Genomic DNA, 21636 nt, shown 5'->3' on the forward strand with positions numbered 1-21636 from the left:
TGTGTTCTCTGCAAAAGACATGGGAGTGTATGTGTGGTTTTAACTTAAATGTTGAAATGATAGGAACTCAACACCTAGGCTTGGCTGGACCCAACTCCTTTTGTGATCAAAGGACAGATAGGAAAAATCCTATCTGGCAGATGAGATCCAGTCAGGGCCAGAAAGCAGTCAGAATGGAAGGTGGGAAATTTAGTTCCATAATCACCATCACTGAACTGTGTTTGCCAGGGCCTGGAGGAGGAAGCAAATGTCAGCAGGTCATGTTCAGTGTCCTGGGATGCATGGATTTAATTGAACTGATTTTGATAGAGCAGGCAGTTGATGGAAACCATGTAAAGCACACAGGTACTCAGAATCAGGGGCCAACCCATTAGTCTGTCCCCAATCAGCTCATAAACTGTAATTACTATTTCAGTTGAAGCATTGGCCTGAGGGCTGTCGCTCAGTCCTGGGTGTGTCTGTTGGTTTCTGAGGCTCTGGAAACTGCCTGGTTGGTTACCTGTCAGAAGGTGACCTGCCATCCTGGTTTGTCCAGTGTGGAGGGGTTTCCCAGGATTCAGACTTTCAGTGCTAATGCTGGGAGAGTACCCAGCAAGCGAGGATGAGTGGCTCACCCTGTGTCAAATAGAAAGCATGGGGAGCCAGCCTATAGACTGGGAGCTGTGTGCTCTCTTGATTAACATGGCTGTACAGTCTGGTCAGGACAGAATGGTTGCTGTGTTTACCGGCAGAGCTGCTGAACTCACATCTCCTTTTGTGAAATGATTCGAGAGGCTTGGAATGTGCAACGCTCTGTAGAAAACCAAATGCCATTCTTTTCGAGTTCAGAGCTGTGGTCCCAGAAAGCACAGGGATGAACAGTGGTTCCCTTGAAACTAAAGAGGAATTGCCTAAGAGCTGACGCCCTGTGGTGGTAACCAACGGTGCAGAGGCCCAGGGCAGCCATGACTAACTGGGGATGGGGAGGAACTGGGTATTACATAAGCTGTTACACAAGGAGGTCCATTCTGAGCCAACACTGGTATCCCTATGGCTTTTGTCATCACTTGCTATTAATTCCGGGTCACTGTATTCCAAAAAGACGTTTTTTAAGGACTTAAAGGAAAGCAACACCCACATGCTACTCAAGAGCTAACAAAAACAGCTGTGTTAAGAGCCAAAGTCTGTCAAAGAGATTTAATGGTGATGTTGATTTTACTTTAAGGGAAAAAAGGTGAGGGTTTTCTCTTTTTTCCCTCTTCTATGGTATGGGGGTGGTGTGGATGATGGGGTGGGGAGTGTGGTTAGGGGAAAGGGGAGGAAAGAGCAACTATACAACCATGGGTTGAGTTTATACACAGTTCTTCACAAAGCTGGGCCCTCACAGAATGAGCTTGAAAATGACATTGGATTCTGGTTTTCTGAGTTCATCTACTACATATCTGACCTGCCTCTTGAGAAACCTGTATGCAGGTCAGGAAGCAACAGTTAGAACTGGACATGGAACAACAGACTGGTTCCAAATAGGAAAAGGTGTACGTCAAGGTTGTATATTGTCACCTTGCTTATTTAACTTATATGCAGAGTACATCATGAGGAACGCTGGGCTGGAAGAAACACAAGCTGGAATCAAGATTGCTGGGAGAAATATCAATAACCTCAGATATGCAGATGACACCACCCTTATGGCAGAAAGTGAAGAGGAACTCAAAAGCCTCTTGATGAAAGTGAAAGAGGAGAGTGAAAAGGTTGGCTTGAAGCTCAACATTCAGAAAACAAAGATCATGGCATCTGGTCCCATCACTTCATGGGAAATAGATGGAAAAACAGTGGAAACAGTGTCAGACTTTATTTTTTGGGCTCCAAAATCACTGCAGATGCTGATTGCAGCCATGAAATTAAAAGACGCTTACTCCTTGGAAGGAAAGTTATGACCAACCTTGATAGTATATGAAAAAGCAGAGACATTACTTTGCCAACCAAGGTCCGTCTAGTCAAGGCAATGGTTTTTCCCGTGGTCATGTATGGATGTGAGAGTTGGACTGGGAAGAAAGCTGATCGCCGAAGAATCGATGCTTTTGAACTGTGGTGTTGGAGAAGACTCTTGAGAGTCCCTTATACTGCAAGGAGATCCAACCAGTCCATTCTAAAGGAGATCAATCCTGGATGTTCATTGGAGGGACTGATGCTAAAGCTGAAACTGCAATACTTTGGCCACCTCATGCGACGAGTTGACTCACTGGAAAAGACTCTGATGCTGGGAAAGGTTGGGGGCGGGAGGAGAAGGGGATGGCGGAGAATGAGATGGCTGGATGGCATCACCGACTCTGTGGACATGAGTTTGAGTGTACTCCGGGAGTTGGTGATGGACAGGGAGGCCTGGCGTGCTGTGATTCATGGGGTCGCGGAGAGTCGGACACGACTGAGCGACTGATCTGAACTGAACTGAACTGAACTACATATCTTGGGAACCAGGAAACTGTGTTTGTAGGAGGTGACCAGATGAACAAAAATGAATCATAGCAAACACATGGAGTGCTTGCTGTGTGCCAGTTACTGTTGCAAAGTGTTTTAAGTTGATTACTTTATGAATCTCCACTTTGATTGTACGAGGTCAGAGCTATTATTATACTTATTTTATAAATGATGAGCTTGAGGGACAATTTGAGGATGAACTGGTCAAGCGGAGTGTTCTGAACTGCCAATTTGCCTCCATTCCAACTTTTCATTTCATTTCCTTCCAAATTACCTTTTCCTTGACATTGTACAGAAAGGAATTTATGTTCCTTTAAATATCAGATTGGCACTGTGTGTGGTGTAGGGAGATGTTTCCTTATTCCTCTTGTAACAGGTTCTCACCAACTCATCTGCAGATCAGTCTACCAGAATGAAGGCTTCCTGAGGGTGAGAAGCAACTCGTCACACCCTTCATGAGGGTAAACAGTGGAGATGCACCTGTGTGTGTGAGTGTGTCTGTGTAAGGATGTGCAGTGTTAAGACGATGAATGTGAAGTTGGATTATGATGTTTGTAAGTTTAAATCTTGGGCGCTCTGAGTAGAATTTTCTAGAGGCCTATATCCCCTATAGGCCCATTCCCTATATCCCTGTCACTACCATAGAATTTCCTCATCTTGAATCTCAGACAATTCCTCCCTTTTCCTTTTAATTGTATCTTGGATGGTAAAGACTGAAGGAGGCTTGGCTGATTGAGGCACTGATTGATTCTTCAATGAATATTCAGTGGGGCCGACTATATCCAAGGGACCCAGACCTGTTTCATGGATGGTACAATTAAGTAAGAATGGATTTTACTATTAAAATCTGAAGAGATTCAATCATGAATTCTTTTGTCCTTTTTAAAAAAAAAAAATTAGTTGGAATGGAGTTTGCCAAGGCAAAAAGATTATAAAGTACAATGGCCATTCTTCTGACATTTGCCCGTGTATAAATTTTGATAACATGTTTTTCCACAAGTTAGCAAGCCATTTCCATTGTTGCAAATGAAACCAACTCAATGAATTTAGGTCTTCTCAACATCTGTCTTCTCTGTCAACTTTGTTTAGAGAATCACAGCTTCTTTTGGCCCAATATGGTTCAAACAAATGATTTTGCTTCTCACTGTTTTCTCCAAGAAAATAACAGGTCAGTGGGAGATGGCATGAGATAATTAGAACTGACATTTTTCAGGCTGTGAGGTGCCATAGAGTGGACACCATCCTCAGTCCTCTGTCTCTTGCTACATTTGCTTCAGGCAGGTTGGGCCCTTGTGTGGCTTGATATAGGATCAAGATCCATTGATCAGTGCTGGTCCCAAACCTGTGTGCCAGCTAAAATCTCCCAGGGAGCTCTTCAGTTCAGTTCAGTTCAGTTCAGTTCAGTCGCTCAGTCGTGTCCGACTCTCCATGACCCCATGAATCACAGCACGCCAGGTCTCCCTGTCCATCACCAACTCCCGGAGTTCACTCAAACTCATGAAAATGCGTATTTCTGGGCCTGGCCATAATGCTTTAAAAAAACCCAAATTTCCAGGTGTGAGTTTCAAGAACCAATGTTTTTAAAAGCTCCTTGGGGCCTACCAATACGGACAGTGGTTGGAAACTGGTAAACCCCCAAATCTACATCAGCAGCCCTGATATCTCATCCTCATTACAGTTCTCAAACTCATATAATGTGTTTAACATAATTACTGGTTTGTTTACTTACTTTCTGTCTTCCCATCTTCTCCTTCTCCCAACACATACTAAACTCTAAATCCTACAAGGACAGAAATCTGATTTGCTCAGTGTTGTGCCCCGGGCATCTGGAAGAGTGTCTGGCACATAAAAGGCCCTCAATAAATGCTTTTAGGTGGGTGGATGAATAAATAAATGAAAGATCCTTGCAGTTGAATGTTTTCCCAACTTGTAGAAATTAGAGCTCAGCACCCCATCTTATGTTCCTCAATAGATTCTTCTTCCTACATTTCCTAGTGTTTTCAGTCGCTTTACAGTCTTTACTGTCCCAAAGCAGAGACTTGCAGTCTTTAGCTGTTTGTGTGTCTTCTCTTGTCTTTCCCCTTGTCATCTCAACCTCTGCCAGTTGGTTTTTCGTCTTTGGGACTGTATTAGGGTTTCCTGGACCCTTGCCTCTACTGACTTCAAACCTCTATAAAGCCCCTCCCTTTCCAGGCCCCTCTGGCATTCCCTACGGTGGAGTGTCTAACAGGACCTTCCACCCACTTCTTCTGCTCTAGCACCCCCTGCTGGGCACCAGTGAGGCTTAGACTGGGGACAGCCATGCCTCCTGGACCTTATCGTTTCCACCACTCTGCAACTGATGACTATAAATTCTTAAGTACCTGATGGCATGATCAAGACTGCCCATTGCCACAGCTCTTCCTTCTGTGTTCTATATAGAGGTAGAGAGTATGTCTCTCTATAAATGTCATAAAATCCCACAGGGCTACATGACAGGGGCACCTGTGACTCAGTGTCTTTCAGAGTTTTTAGTGAAGAGCCCTGTGAGTTTTTAATTATAACCTGACCTCACCTTCCTGGGCCACATATGGTTGGGCTGGAAGGCACAGCTAACACCAGACACTACCCTGAGTTCAGCATTGGACCAGCCTTCTGGGAACCGAGGCCTTCCTGCTTCGCCAAGCTTATCTGTCTGACTCTGTCTTCCTTCAGATGAGTTCTTACCCAGGAGCTGTCATATTCCCTCCCAGCCCATTATAACCAAATGAAAGTGATGAGTTTCCTTTTTGCTTCTCTGGGCCTCCCCTTCTCTACTAATACTCCCTCCCAGTCTCCCTTCGCCTGGGCTTAGGTGACTGCCCCTTCTTAACAACAGTACTGGCTCACACTTACTAAATGTTTACTATGTGCCAGATGGCAGCTAAGCATTGACATGTATTGCTTCTTTCTCTTGAGAGCAGTTCAGTTCAGTTCAGTCGCTCAGTCGTGTCCAACTCTCTGCAACCCCATGAATCACAGCACGCCAGGCCTCCCTGTCCATCACCAACTCCCGGAGTTCACTCAAACTCATGTCCACAGAGTCGGTGATGCCATCCAGCCATCTCATTCTTGGTCGTCCCCTTCTCCTCCCGCCCCCAACCTTTCCCAGCATCAGACTCTTTTCCAGTGAGTCAACTCGTTGCATGGGGTGGCCAAAGTATTGCAGTTTCAGCTTTAGCATCAGTCCCTCCAATGAACACCCAGGATCGATCTCCCTTAGAATGGACTGGTTGGATCTCCTTGCAGTACAAGGGACTCTCAAGAGTCTAGAGCAGTAGGGCAGAGCATTTGACTTTGAAGTCAGGCTGACCTACTAACTATGTGACCATGAGCAGATCTATTTTGTCTCTCTGTGCCTTGGTTTCATCTTCCGTGGATTAAGAATCCTAATCCCTTTTATACAGGAGTGTTGAGAGGATTAAATGAGAAAACCTAGGCAAAGCTCTTAGCACAAAGCCTGACACATTAAAAAGTACTTAATAAATGATAGTTATTATTCCTTTTGATATTCTTGTTCCAGCTCTCTCCCAACTCTAATCCACACAATTAGGATAAGCATTCTTCAAGTTTGGATTGTATTACTTAGATTATAGAGCTCTCTTCTGGATTATAGGCTTGCAGACTGGGGTCATACCCATAGAAGTGGTTATGTATATATATTTAATACCATCTCTTTTCATCATACTCCTTCCCTGCTCTAGCACTTACAGGCTTCCTCTTGTTTTTTACAGAAAACTTGAACTCCTTGTGGTAGCAATGCCCATGAACACTGTTCATCAAAGCCTAACTCCTCACTAGGAGTAACTTTTACCTTTTTTGCTTTTGACTTCTGCCACTTGAATTTGATCAAGACTCCAGAACTTTGTCCTAGATTTATTTGTTCTAGTAAATGTTGTGATTTAGAGCTTTTAGTTTGGGGTATATGTGTAAGTGTGGTGTATGGATGTGAGTTTATTAGTGTTGTATATGTGTGGGTGTGAGTATGACTGTGTGAGGGGATATGTGTTACGCTTGTATGTTGAATGAGTATATGTATTGGTATGTTGTGTGTGATCATATGCATGTTGTGTGTGTTATGTATGTGTGTTTTGTGTGTATTGTGCAGATGTGTGAATGTGAGTATGTGGGTGTACACCCTGAATCTCAAGAGAAGATACAGAGTTTCCTACTTAATGGTGTGGCACAGAAGAAAGGTCATGGATTTTAGGTACAGATTGTCTTAAATTGTGATCTCAGCACTACTACTAATTCGCTGGAGACCTTGGATACTACTTAACCTTTCTAAATCTTTTATCTCATCTGGGAAATGGTGTTTTTACTTTTCAGAGTTGTTTTGGAGTTGTTTAAAGGATTAGAAACAGTATAGATGCAATATATCAAATTGTGCCCAACACAGAGAAAACCATAAATAGGCCTTTTACTAATAACTGGAGCAAGAATAGAGTACTCCAACTGTTCAGTTCAGTTCAGTTCAGTCGCTCAGTCGTGTCCAACTCTCCGCGACCCCATGAATCACAGCACGCCAGGCCTCCCTGTCCATCACCAACTCCCTGAGTTCACTCAAACTCATGTCCACAGAGTCGGTGATGCCATCCAGCCATCTCATTCTCCGTCGTCCCCTTCTCCTCCCGCCCCCAACCTTTCCCAGCATCAGAGTCTTTTCCAGTGAGTCAACTCGTCGCATGAGGTGGCCAAAGTATTGCAGTTTCAGCTTTAGCATCAGTCCCTCCAATGAACATCCAGGATTGATCTCCTTTAGAATGGACTGGTTGGATCTCCTTTCAGTCCAAGGGACTCTCAAGAGTCTTCTCCAACACCACAGTTCAAAAGCATCGATTCTTCGGCGATCAGCTTTCTTCACAGTCCAACTCTCACATCCATACATGACCATGGGAAAAACCATTGCCTTGACTAGACGGACCTTTGTTGGCAAAGTGATGTCTCTGCTTTTTCATATACTATCAAGGTTGGTCATAACTTTCCTTCCAAGGAGTAAGCGTCTTTTAATTTCATGGCTGCAATCAGCATCTGCAGTGATTTTGGAGCCCCCAAAAATAAAGTCTGACACTGTTTCCACTGTTTTTCCATCTATTTCCCATGAAGTGATGGGACCAGATGCCATGATCTTTGTTTTCTGAATGTTGAGCTTCAAGCCAACCTTTTCACTCTCCTCTTTCACTTTCATCAAGAGGCTTTTGAGTTCCTCTTCACTTTCTGCCATAAGGGTAGTGTCATCTGCATATCTGAGGTTATTGATATTTCTCCCAGCAATCTTGATTCCAGCTTGTGCTACTTCCAGCCCAGCGTTCCTCATGATGTACTCTGCATATAAGTTAAATAAGCAGGGTGACAATATACAACCTTGACGTACACCTTTTCCTATTTGGAACCAGTCTGTTGTTCCATGTCCAGTTCTAACTGTTGTTTCCTGACCTGCATACAGGTTTCTCAAGAGGCAGGTCAGGTGGTCTGGGATTCCCATCTCCTTCAGAATGTTCCACAGTTTATTGTGATAGTAGGCCCCAAATAAATTACCCACTGATTCAAGGTCCCTCAGTTCAGTTCAGTTCAGTTAAGTCACTCAGTGGTGACCGACCCTTTGCGACCCCATGAATCACAGCACACCAGGCCTCCCTGTATCACCAACTCCCGGAGTTCACTCAAACTCATGTCCATCGAGTCGGTGATGCCATCCAGCCAGCCATCTCATTCTCTGTTGTCCCCTTCTCCTCCCGCCTTCAGTTCAGTTCAGTTCAGTTCAGTCACTCAGTTGTGTCCGACTCTCCGCGACCCCATGAATCACAGCACGCCAGGCCTCCCTGTCCATCACCAACTCCCGGAGTACACTCAAACTCATGTCCACAGAGTCGGTGATGCCATCCAGCCATCTCATTCTCCGTCGTCCCCTTCTCCTCCTGCCCCCAACCTTTCCCAGCATCAGAGTCTTTTCCAGTGAGTCAACTCGTCGCATGAGGTGGCCAAAGTATTGCAGTTTCAGCTTTAGCATCAGTCCCTCCAATGAACACCCAGGGTTGATCTCCTTTAGAATGGACTGGTTTACTACATATTAAATCATGGTAGATACTGGAAACAGAAAGATGGGTAACACTAGGAATTCCCCAGCAGTCCAGTGGTTAGGATTCTACACTTCCACTGCAGGGGGCATGGGTTTGATCCCTAGTCAAGGTCCCTATGTCTCTGCAATTCTTTGGCTTAAAAGAGACTTGCCATATGCAGGAAATATAGATCCACGGAATCATAGACGAGTACACCAATGACATCTCCTGAAGAGTAGGAATGGGCAACTTTCTGAAGCACCAGGGCTTTAGACGGTCTGTGCTCCTCCTGACTCCAGCCCCTATCCTTGCCCAGTAGAGGGAAAGTATACAACTCCAGGAAGGGAGAGGAGGGCCCTAAACACAAAGGAAGCAGTGACCAGTGACCCAGCACATCTGGGCTCATACACTTCCCATTCTTATTGTTGAAGGTGATAAAGAATGGTTCATCTGTTTATATTGCATGTTTTCAGAAATACCCTTACATCCTCTGAATTAATAATTGTTGTACTTGTTATTCAATGGTAATTTAATGCCATATTTATAACACTTCTGGAAAATGTATTAATGGATGGAGGGGTGTTAATGTTGCTAAAAGAGAAGGAAAAGTGGTGGGAAATTCAAGCTTTAAAGTGTTTAAACAAGTTTCTTAGGTACTTACGCCTTTGTCGAAAGTAGCAAAAAATTTGATATAAGGCTGGAAGTGTTCGGCTGCCTCTTCAAAAGCCTTGTAATCTAAGAAGAAAAAGATAAAAGGGAGAGACATTTTCATGATTCACGTTGCATCAGAAACTTCTCTTTTTAAATAATGTAGAGAAAGTGGGAAGCCAGTTAATTCTGATTGGATAGTTATTTGGTAGATATTATTTAGATAAGCATTTGATACTATTTTAAATCCCAAGAAATTTGGGTGGACTGTCATTCATCTGTCCTGCAAAGGATCTCTTATTTATTTGTTTATGTTTGTGCTGGGTCTTTGTGGCTGCTCTCTGGCTTTCTCCATTTGCAGCAAATGGGGGCTAGTCTTTGTTGCAGTGTGAAGCTTCTCGTTGCGGGTTCTGTTGTCGCAGAGCTCAGGCTCTCGGGCTCACAGGCTTCAGTAGGTGTAGCACACGGGCTTAGCTGCTCCATGGCGTGCGGCTGTGTCCCCTGCATGGGCAGGTGGACTCTTAACCACTGGACCACTAGGGAAGTCCCCTGGAAAATTCCTAGAAAGGAACTTTTCATCGCACTTTTATGTGTTTTAGGAAGTTGGGTGAAACCAAGAAAGGACAAGAGAGAGAAAAACCGAAAGATTTTTCTCTCAAACTCACTGCTAGTTATAAGTGTACCCTCTAAAGAGAATGCATCCTGCTGTATAAGTGAGCGCTAAGGAAGACGAAAACCCACTTAGTATGCAAAGCAGCTCAATCATAAATGATATCACAGAATTTGAAACTTCCTAGCAGGAGTACTTCTTTGGGTAAATCCTAGTTTTTCTTTCTCTCCTTTTAAGTTTTCTTTTCTCGTTCTGATCCCTTGAGAGGAAGACTTAAAATTAACCAAGCCCAGGTTTGATTCTCTGTCCATAGAATTCTCCAGGCAAGGCTGCTGGAGTAGATAACCATTCCCTTCTCCAAGGGAGCTTCCTGACCCAAGAATTGAACCTGGGTCTCCTGCATTGCAGGCGGATTGTTTACTGTCTTGAGTATGGTAAAGAATCTGCCTGTAATGCAGGAGACCCAGGTTCAACTCCTGGGTCAGGAAGATCCCCTGGAAAAGGGAATCGCAACCCACTCCCATATCCCTTCCTGGAGAATTCCATGGACAGAGAAACCTGATGGGTTACAGTCCATGGGATCTCAAAGAGTCGGACACGACTAAGCGACTATACTACCATTAGACTTGATTCTGGCCCCAGACTTGAATCTAAATGGGTCAGGATAAGCATGAGACCCTGTGAGTGTAGCCATGCTGTGCCTCACTATACCTAGGCAGTTACTGCTTGGCAAAGACATTCATACTCCTGCCTGATATGTGAGCATGATGGAAATGGTGCTCGTGTGGATGATTCTGCCTAAAGTCTATAATCCTGAGAGTCAATGATCCTACCATTCATTTTTAATAAGATTACCTTTTTTCCCCCATTTCATAAAATTTCATATCCCTTCATTGTCAGAGGCATAAGCTTTATCAAGAATCCCAGAAGGAGGCAAAATTTTCTAATATTTAATCAAAAACATTTCGAGAATAATGCTTACTTAGGGCACAGCAAGTTGAGTAAGACAAGTACACCGATCTCAAAGGCTCACAGCCAAGGAGGGTGATGGGCCCTCATAGGACCACAATGCAGTGTGATGGTTGTTAGAATGGAGGAAAGCACATAAGCCCAGGCAAGAACAGGGGTTGGAAAATCTACAAGAACAGCTGCACAAGCTGATGCAAATTTACACAAACTCATTCCTCATAAAAGTAGTTGGGTTGTCAGACAATATATCATAAAACCTGAGAGCTGGGCTAGAGGATTAGGTGGAAGGGAGGAAGGTGGGTGAGAGATTTGGAGAATGAATAGAGAGAAGGTGAGAGAATGCAGAAAGTGGACTGGTTATAGCCATACCTGCGTTATTTATGTCTGTCTAAGGCAGCAGAGGTTAAAGCGTCTGCCTCCAATGCGGGAGACCCGGGTTCGATCCCTGGGTTGGGAAGATCCCGTGGAGAAGGAAACGGTAACCCACTCCAGTATTCTTGCCTGGAGAATCCCATGGACGGAGAAGCCCGGTGGGCTACAGTCCACGGGGTCGCAAAGAGTCGGACACGACTGAGCGACAGAACGGAACGGAAGGCAGCAGTGGGCTCCATCAGAATCCTCTGTCCCCCTTCCCTGACCTCTTGTTCCTGATGAACCCCTCGCCTCCAGGAACCCCTGTCCTGATAGAAAGAATGGCCTTTACCCGTGTCCCAAGAGCTCCCTTCTTCACTTGAGGAGTCAGTCTGTATCCCTATTAAGATGCAGAAGGGTAGAGCAAGGTAATCTGCCAGCTTCAAACTGTGTTTTCAAGGCTTCTAACTGTTGTTGAGCCTTGAGCCTCACCCAGAGAGCAGCTGGCTTCTAGGAAACCAAGTCTAGTCTTCTGCTCTGTTTGACCTCGTGTGATCCCAAGGTTTTTCCTGCTCTTGAGTGCTGTTTTGATGCTGACCAGGTCCTTCCTGGCTCCTTCCAGTCTGACTCTGCAGTTACCTTCATCTTTCCCCTTCTGGAACAGGCTCCTGAACATCAACTTTTAACCTCAGGCTTACCGCAGTCGTGTCTTAGCATTTCCTCACCTTTCTTCCTTATCACTCTTGAGTTTTCCATACTGGATATCGACCCTTTAGCTCCACATTTTCCTTAGTTTGGTATTCTTAACCATTATCTGATCTCCCTCAGTAAGTTTTTGTCACGCTGTCTTAGCACTAGCATCTATAGTTACATGTTCAAGCTGGAGATGGACCTTCATGTCCAACCTCCCTGGGAGATGTAGCCTCCCAGTTCTTCCTGTTCCTTTCTAATTTGGTGCCAAATGTCTTAGGCAGCCTTCTGTCCTAAGACCATTCCAGTCTACCTATGTTTTAAATCCTTCCAGTTTCCCCACTGTCTCTCTGTTGTTCCTGTTCAATAGAAAAGCTTGAGATCATTTGCAAAGCCCTTGTCTTCTGTGCCATTACACTTCCTTGACCAGTCACCCTCAAAATACAGCAGAAAACACAGGATTCTCAACAATTGCTTCCCTGGGTGCCTTACCAACTCCTAGCTTCCCCACTCACTGATTTTGGCCTCTTCTGAAAGGCAAGAAGGAAACAGAGAGACGGGGATGCCTAGTAAAACAACACGATGCTTTCCGCCAGTGTGTGATGGCCATGAGTGTGTTACAAGAGGCATGATAGATATAAAATTTTTTACAGTGATAAATCTTTCCAGATATTTTCTACACCCATTCAGATTTTTGAGTAGTTAATATTATATTTGAAAGCAGTGGCTCCCTCAGTGAATGTTCTATTTCAGTAACAATTATTTTGTGCCTAAGATTAGTGAGCATCACAGCTAGAGAGGGGCTGTTCCCCTGTTTTCCCCACTGGATCATCTCAATGTGATTGTTACTTTAGTCCAGGTTGGTTTTGGTTTGTGAGGTTCTGTAAAATATTTAGCTTTTTCTTTTGATTTATTTTTTTCTGCTAACACCAATGGAATGTATGGTAGCCATTTATTATGCTAATAATCATCATGATCAACATTATCAGCAAAATCTGGTATTAGGTATTTCTAAAGAGGACAAAACTGATTTTCTTAATTTTCTGAATTATTCAATTTATGCCTGCCTTCTTCCCTTTCTATCGTTCTATCTTCCTACCTTCTTTCTTTTTTCTAATGCCTGTACACATTAACAATTAGCCAATCTGATTCTAGATTGGCTTTCATAATGTATTATTGTTTTTGTAAATTAAAAAATTATTTCTTTCAAAAATAATGATTTGGAATAATTTAATTCGTTGATTCATTAAAGAGGACTGTAGGCCTTTATGGCTTCAGAACTGATGGTGAGGCTGTAATGACAAGAAGGTGTAAAGGCTGTGTTGTCAAGTTCTTTCTGAAAATTTTGAGATTCAAGCAGTATTTATTCACAGAAATTCTTTGTTAAAAACTTTTATCTGTTGGTATGAATTCCACGTAAAATTGTTATTTTAAAAAGCGACCCCAGGGACTTCCCTGGTGGCCCAGTGGCTAAGAATGCACCTTGCACGAGTTTGACCCCGAGTCAGGGAACCCAGATCCCACATGCTGCGGAGCAACCAAGTCCGTGAGCCGCAATTATTGAGCCCACATCTACAACTGGAGAATCTGTGTGTCACACTGGAAGATCTCGCATGACGCAGTGAAGGTCCTGCATGCCATGGCCAAGACCTGATGCAGCCACATCAATTAATTAATTGAAAAAGTGACCCAAAGAACGTCCAAACCTCCATAGCCCCTTCTCTTCTTGTGTGTGTGTGTTGGTGTGTGTGTGCTCAGTTGTGTCTGACTCTTTGCAGCCCCATGAACTGTAGCCCTCCAGGCTCCTCTGCCTATGGAATTTTCTAGGCAAGAATTCTGGAGTGGATTGCCATTTGCTACTCCAGGGGATCTTCCCTACTCAGGGATTAAACACATATCTCTTGCACTGGCAGACAGATTCTTTACTATTAGCAATACCAAGCTTCTTTCCTTAGTTCCAGGTAAAGAAATAGGTTCAGAAGAGTTACCTCTGCTGTATCATACTCAAGCAGGCTCACTGTGCAAGGGGAGTTTTACTAAGAGTTTATGAGCTAAGAGATTAATTGAAAAAAACTGTGAATTATGTTTGGTTTGAAAGCTCTTCAAAGGATAAATTATTGGCTTCAAAACATGCTGGACCTTGCTGAGCTCCTGAATAAAGTTAACTGAATATTGCAACGACACTATGAAATATACAGTGTACTAACAAAGTTCATCAATTTAAAAGCAAAAATTTAACCTTAGAAAGGAGGTTAAAATGGCTCACTAGTAACTTTATTATTTAAATCTTAAGAAAAAGTTGTAAGACCAGTAGAGTGATAATTGCATATTCCAATAAGCAAATGCTTCATTATTATTTTTAAATATGTAGTATGGAAAAGCTTAGCTGGGTTTGAAATTTTTTCAGATGATCATAAGAAATATTAACATTACATTTGTCATTGAAAAGGAGAGCAATATCTGTTAGATGGAAAGAATGCTCACATCCTTGAAGGACAATTTAGAGATTAGATTATCTAACTTCTGTGCAATGGCAAGAAAAGATGGTTCATCAATCAAAGGGGAAAAAAAAGAATCTTGTCCTGTCATTTGCCACCATCTACACGTGCCAACAAAGTCTCTGGTCAAGGGTGACTATCCAGAATTTGAAAAGATCATTTAAAACCTTGATCAGGAACTGTATATTGGTATTTCAAACATAAATATCAAAAGCTGTATTCTTAGAAGCAAGCACAAGATTTTCATTCAAAATCTATAAATATTTAACTTGGAAGTTTTATACAATGTAATATTTGCTATCTTTCCTATTATTTTGTAATTATTATATTAAGAAAGTGAAAAAACATTTTTTTTGTAAGCCCAAACAAATCTCTTCCAGTTTACCCCTATGTGCCATACAAGCATGGTCACATTTCGTGTGAGCCTTGACCTGACACAGCTGTGAAGTCTTGAAAGTACCGCCCAGTGGTTCAGTGTATGAACCTTGAAGTCAGCTGTCTGGGTCTATCTGGGATGTAAATCTTGGCTTTACCATTATTACTAGCTGTTTGATACTGGGTGAGTTCACTCAACCTGTCTGTCCCTTTATATCCTCATCATTAAAATGCTGATAATAATGGTGGCTACCTTACAGTCTAGTTGTGAGAATGAAACTAAGGCATCTACAGAAAACTCCTAGCATAGGCCCTGGAATAGACATTAGTTGAATGGAGCTATTATTGTTATTCATTTAGAGTTGGGGAAGGTAGACAGTGGGAGATGTGCTTCTCTCTCTCTCTCTCTCTCTCTCTCTGGCCACAGTGTGCAGCCTGTGGGATCTTAGTTCCCTGGCCAGGGATCAAACTCAGGCCCTCGGCTGTGAAAGCATGGAGCTGTAACCACTGGACCATCAAGGAAACTGGAAGATGTCCTTATTATCCCAATCCTTCCACCCTCTATGCTGTCCTGAGCTTAATGGAGGAAGAGAGAGAAATGGGATGGGAATGGATAGAAACAATTGAGGGGGTCAGGGAAGGCAGAAAAGGATTAAGGGAAATGAAAGGAGGAGGAGAAAGTAGAAAGGGGTGGGTGGAGAACCCAGAGTTGCCAACCTCTATATAGGAATGTGAAAATTGAAATAAAGTCACCTAAAGAACTGGGTTGAAAGTTCTTAGCTAGCCCCCTTTCCAGAAAAGCAGCCTTAAGAAGGGTGAATCTCTATTCACCTTTCATGTAGCAAATTAGAAAAACGTTGAGTCATAGGAGAGAGAAAATAGGTGGGTTGTTGATGAGATGACTAATGATGCCAGTTGGCAGATGGAATACAGAAATGGCTTCACAAAGAATTTCAAAACATTTTGGAGATTCCAGAAATAGTCATGCTGCTGCTGCTTCTGCTAAGTCACTTCAGTCGTGTCCGACTCTGTGACCCCATAGACAGCAGCCCACCAGGCTCCCCATTCCCTGGGATTCTCCAGGCAAGAACACTGGAGTGGGTTGCCATTCCTAATGCTACCCAATTCTCTTTCATAATTATGCCCACTCCTACTAGCACTGTCCCTCTCACCACAGCTCAGACACAAGAAAAAGCCTTAACTCATAGGAACCTGGGAGAAGGAAATGGCACCCCACTCCAGTAGTCTTGCCTGGAAAATCCCATGGATGGAGGAGCCTGGTGGGCTACAGTCCATGGGGTCATGAAGAGTCGGACATGACTCAGCAACTTCACTTTCACTTTTCATTCTCATGCATTGGAGAAGGAAATGGCAACCCACTCCAGTGTTCTCGCCTGGAGAATCCCAGGGACGGAGGAGCCTGGTGGGCTGCCATCTATGGGGTTGCACAGAGTTGGACACGACTGAAGTGACTTAGCAGCAGCAGCATAGGACCCTTGCTGCCAAAGCACTTTAAAAAATGTCCTCAAGTAGTTGGCCTTCCTGGTTCCTTCTCTTCCTGTCTCTTCCTGGTTCCCACTCAGTACCCCAGTTACCTCTGTGTAGGTTGTAGTGATGTTCCAATATGTTCCTCTGCCCACCCCAAACCTGGCCACAAAGCTTTCAAAGGGAATATACCCAAGGGTATGGCTATGCTGTTGCAGGCAGCCTTGGGGGGTCAGTGGGGGTTGACCAGCAATTTCCCACATTGTGCTGCAGCTGCCAAGCTGATCCCTACCCAGATTTTCCTTAAATGCTGTCCAAGTGACTGAGAAGCTCTCCAGCTGCTGAGGAACTACCAATGTCAGGGAGACAGCCCTTTCTGCCCCATGTTGGGAGAGAATCCTGCAGGTTGATGGACAGGTGGAGAAAGTGAAGGAACCGCTTTTCTCTCATCTGTCTAATACTGATGAGCCCCCTTCAAGGTCAGAGAACATGGCCCAACCTCAGTATTCTTTCATCTCCCCCACTAGTTTTGCATAAGTTCTGCTCATTTGTCCCATTGCACAGGGTGCAAGGAAGATTCTCCCTCTGTGTGCTGATGGCTTATCTTCTTTCTGGATAATCTGACACACCTTGTTGGGAAAGGAGACATTAGACTGGCAGGCTGGGGTGGACAGACAACTTACGTTCTGATTCCTCACTCTTGAAATAGCCGATGAGTTTGATGTGGTCCTCAATGCGCTCAAAGGCTTGGACTTCCAGTTTACTGTTGATGATCTCCACTGGGTCTTCAATGAGCTGGAATACCACACACACAACACAAAAGATGTTCACATAAAAGAACTGTTCCTGCCCAGTAGGAGAGTCAGGCGCATGTGTAGAGTGCTTTGGGGGGAAGTTATACACTTAGTCTGAGTTCTTCAGGATCCATTTCACTTTCTCCAGTGAGGTGAAATTTCTTCCTTTCTTAGAGGAACTGACCTTATCTCATGGAGTAGGCTGATTGGTCTAGGAGCAACCTCATTTCTCTTGCCAGCTATTGATTCAGGAGTAGCATGTGACTCAATTCTGGCCAATGAATCTCCAGAGTACATCAGCTTGAAGGCCTGGGGAAAGTTCTACTTTCCTTTTAAGAGAGCAATGGAGGCCAGATTCTTTTCACCGTCTCGTTGGATATGAATGAGGAAATGTGGTGTATCAGCTCCTGCTGCTGGGCCTTTTAAAATTTTATTTTTAATTGGAGGATAATTGTGTTACCATGTTGTGTTGGCTTCTGCCATACAACAGCAAGGATCAGCCATGAGTATACATGTGTCCCCCCTGTCTTGAACCTCCCTCTCACCTCCCATCCCATCCCACCCCTCTAGGTTGTCAGAGAACTTGAGAACAGTCAGCTTGAGGACAAAGCCAACACGATTAACTGATTTACAGAAAGAAACGGAGCTAGAGCCCTGATTTGGTCAAGTCTAAAATCTGCCTCCCCCTGGTCTTCCGTTTGTTAGTGATGTTGCTCATTATTTACAGTACTTGCATCTAAAAGCCCCCTCCTAGCTGACAGAGCCGGGGCAGGGCCACGTGGGCCCCCAGTTGTTCTGTTGCCTCCCTCAGCCTTCTTTAGGGCTTGCCAGCGTGGGTCAGTGAGATGAGAGCCTATGAGCACTGGTTTATAGGAGGTAACCTTCGACTTAACTTCTGACCCTCTGGTAGAATTTTTGAGGCAGTTGGGAAAAGGCAGTCGGCCACTGTGTTCTAGCTGGTAGATAAGGAATCACCAGCACGGATGGTCTTTATCTGCGCAGGCAGCTGTGTTCAAAAGAACTTGACTTCACAGCTGTTAATGAAAGTGTGAGTTTAGCTATGGAAAAATATCTGTATACTGTCTATTCCTCCACTGGCCTGAGCACGTCCATCCACGGCTGAGAGGGAATGTGGTCTTGGAGGGCTCCTCAGCCCTGCCCCTCTTAATCCTGTCTGAGGGTCATTCCTCTCCCTCCTCCATCTTCCACTGACCATCCTCCTCTCTTCCTTACACCCCGTTTCAGAAGCCCTCGAATAAAGCCAAGGGGATTCTGGGGATGTTTGTGTATACTTGCTCAGAGAGTTAACATCCTACTACTACAAAGTCCTAATTTGTGACCCTCTGGTCACTAATAAAACAGTTTCTGAAGTGATTTACGGGCCAGCTGCTGAGTAGACATAAATATTGTCGTGATGTAGGCATGCGTTAATTTTTTCACGAGGCTTGAGAAATCTTTCTTAGACCAGGTCAGGTTATCTACCTTTTCTATTGTTACTTTGGGGTCTTATGTCCCCCTGTATTTGAACCCAAACAGCACCATGCAGGGCCACTGGGCGCAGAAGCTTACGTCCAGGAGAAACTCCACCAAGACATCAGCCGCAAACTCGCCATCAAACTCAATTGTGCGATCACCCTTAAGAACATACAGGCTTCCTTCTTCATCAAAACCTAAAAGAAACAAAGAGTTCCCAAAATAAAATCATCCTGATGAAAGAAGAGCCATCCTGTTGGCCAGGGTCTGGCTCAGGTTTCCTGGGTGACATGGGGTCAGGCTCAGTGGAACTAGCATTAACCCTAAGATTGGTTCCCTTGCAACCACACCTCAGAAGGGTTCCCAAAGTGGAAGCTCAAAATGAAATAGTCAAGAACCAACAATTCCACCTGGACTTTAGCTTAAAAGAAAAACCTCATCACCACTCTGCCACTGCTTTAATTTTCCAAAAACTATTGCTGACTCCATCCTTCTTATCAGAAAGTTTTCACACCCACTGCCCATCAGGCTCTGTAGCCCGGCATGAAGCCCTTGCACAGCCTAGTGCCAGCCCTGTCCTCAACATTCTCCCTTGGGTGGGCCTGTGCTCCCTTGAGAACTTCGCTTTCATCCCTGTGCAACTCCCTTGGCTTTTTGCCCAAGAGCTGAGCTGAAAGGGGACAGAAAAGAAAAGCCATAGTGCATGATTCTCTGTACAGTTGTTCTCCTTGGGCCTCGAGTGACCTTTTCCACTACACCAACACCACTACCGCTCATCTTGGTCATCTCCTCTGGGTCTTAGCTTGCAACCCATTTTTCAAGAGAGAGCCTCTCCAATCTCCCTTGCCATTATGCATCTGCTCTCAGCTCCATGTACAGGTACTCACTCTAACAGTGACCCCTCTAGAAGGGTAGGGCTGTTGTCCTCTTGGGACCCCAGGACCTTGCTTGGAGTCTGGACCCCTTGGGCATCCCATACAAGTTTGCAGTCAGAGTGAACACCTTGCTTGCCTATTGTAGCTGAATTCTGCACATCTTCTTTTCCCAGTCTGCTGAAAATGCTGCAAGAGCAGGTTCCGCCTCTTCTTTCCTGCCCTCCCCCCCCCTCAGTTGTGTACTCTCACAAATGCTTGCCGGAGAACTGCATTTCCCCCCAGGAATAGCTGAGGCTGGCACTTGGTCCAACTGCATGGCATCCTTAATTCCTTAGATTAATTGTTTTCAAACTCTCAATTAGCTGGAGGATGCTCTCTCCAGATGAACTCTTCTGCAGAATCTTTAGGGGAAGGGAGGCTGGCCCACTGCCCACTATGTCCCAGGGCACTTCTGAAGAAGCCCTAGCATGCTGCAGAGATCTGTTTGTAAATCTAAAGCAGCAGCGTGCCAGGTATCCCTGAGGCGGGCAATGACTGATCACAGAGGGTGCATGGCGAAACTCAGGCAGTGTCCTGTTGTTGGACTTTTCTCTGAGCCTGAAACCAGTTAGGAGATAGTTGCATTAGTTCAGAGACCAAACTCTGGCAAATGGAAATGGGGATGGAGTTCAAGGAGCAGGTTTACAAGATACAACTGTCCTGTAAATTTCGAGGATTGAATAATCAGAAAGAACCTGCCCCATGTCATTTACAAGTTCATTTAGACATTTAAAACCCCATCACATCCCTGGGAGAATATCTATCAGTCCATTCTTATGAATGCTTGCCGAGCTTGTGCTCCCTAAATTTCTAGATTGCTGCTGCTACTGCTAAGTCACTTCAGTCGTGTCTGACTCTGTGTGGCCCCATAGACGGAAGCCCACCAGGCTCCCCCATCCCTGGGATTCTCCAGGCAAGAACACTGGAGTGGGTTGCCATTTCCTTCTCCAATGTGTGAAAGTGAAAAGTGAAAGTGAAGTCGCTCAGTCGTGTCTGACCCTTAGCGACCCCAGGGACTGCAGCCTACCAGGCTCCTCTATCCATGGGATTTTCTAGGCAAGAGTACTGGAGTGGCTTGCCATTGCCTTCTCCGATTGCTAGAACACTAATATTTTCCTCTAACTATATTTACTAGAAATTCTCCCAAATTCTCATTAAAAGAGTGGGAAGAGAGAAGACTAGGGAATCAAGAGGCACTGGACTGAATTCATCAACTCACTTTTGACGAGGGAGAGAGTTGAATATGCTTTGCTCCCCTGCACAAGGGTAAAAAGTTCTTGTCTCCAGGGAAGGAGATACTCCAGGCATTCTTAATAACGCCTTATCACTTATAGTCATGAATCTGCCTTGTATCTAACCTAAATGTTGTCTTCTACAATTTAAACCTTTTTTTAGAAAACTGGTCTTAAAAATAAAATAGGAAGCAGTTTGAAACTCTCTAAGATAATGAACTTTCATATATATCTGAAGGTGTTTACTGAACCACCGCTAATCTTTTTCTTTATTCTGTGATTACTACTCCCAATCCAATTAACCTTTCTTTAAAGGTCCTGTTTTATAACCTCCTGCTCTCTTTTACTAGCCATCCTTCACTGGTGATGCAGAAAAAGTGAAATGGTCAGTACAGGTGAGGGGGTGTTTGCAAACCAAGGAGTAACCTATATTCTCTGTCCTTGGGATTAGAGGTATAAGAATCTTCACGTGCACTTGCACTTAACCGTGACATATTGACACAAGAGATGACAGCTTGCCCTGTGCAGTCATTTAACCATACCTCCTCTAAATCCGCCCTTTCATCCTTGGTGACAGTTCCCAGCTGGGTTTTGGCCTTCAATATAGAAACAACTGGGGCCCTAGAGTCACTACTGTTAATGATATCCTCTGTTGGCTGCTTCGGCTAAGAGGTCAGGAAATAATAGGTGATGGAAGAGGAGATTTGAACTCCCTCAAAGAGATCACTGTGTCAGTGAGGTAAGCCCCCTCCCCCTTTTAAAATTAATGTATAGTTGATGTACAGTGTTGTGTTAGTTTCAGATGTACAGTGAAGTGATTCAGTTGTACATCCATGTATTTTTCAGATTCTTTTCCCGTATAGGTTATTATAAAACATTGAGTATAGTTTCCTGTGCTGTAAGTAGGTCCCTTTGTTTATTTTATGTAGTATGTACATGTTACTCACAAATTCCTAATTTATGTTCTCCCATCCCCAGCCAAGAAGCTAGCCTTTTAAGCTTTTCTAAGAGCTGGAAATAAAGTTTGACCATTAGTGTCCATTTTCTCATGAAGGGACCCTCTTTC

The 21636-nt window shown here is 44.2% G+C and overlaps 1 protein-coding gene across 1 annotated transcript in view; it reads right to left on the reverse strand.

Moving 5' to 3' along the window:
- CASQ2 (calsequestrin 2) overlaps positions 1 to 21636 on the reverse strand; it is a 74052-nt gene that overhangs the window by 25944 nt on the left and 26472 nt on the right. The window contains exons 3-5 of the mRNA XM_055402310.2: positions 18521 to 18621; positions 16841 to 16952; positions 9193 to 9266 (exon numbers count right to left, since the gene is read on the reverse strand). Of these exons, the coding sequence (XP_055258285.1) occupies positions 9193 to 9266; positions 16841 to 16952; positions 18521 to 18621 (287 nt within the window). The remainder of the gene's footprint in view (positions 1 to 9192; positions 9267 to 16840; positions 16953 to 18520; positions 18622 to 21636) is intronic.

This window comes from Moschus berezovskii, chromosome 4 (genome assembly GCF_049115385.1).
Source record: "Moschus berezovskii isolate FMDL1 chromosome 4, NW_MosBer_1.0, whole genome shotgun sequence".
Lineage (NCBI taxonomy): Eukaryota > Metazoa > Chordata > Mammalia > Artiodactyla > Moschidae > Moschus > Moschus berezovskii.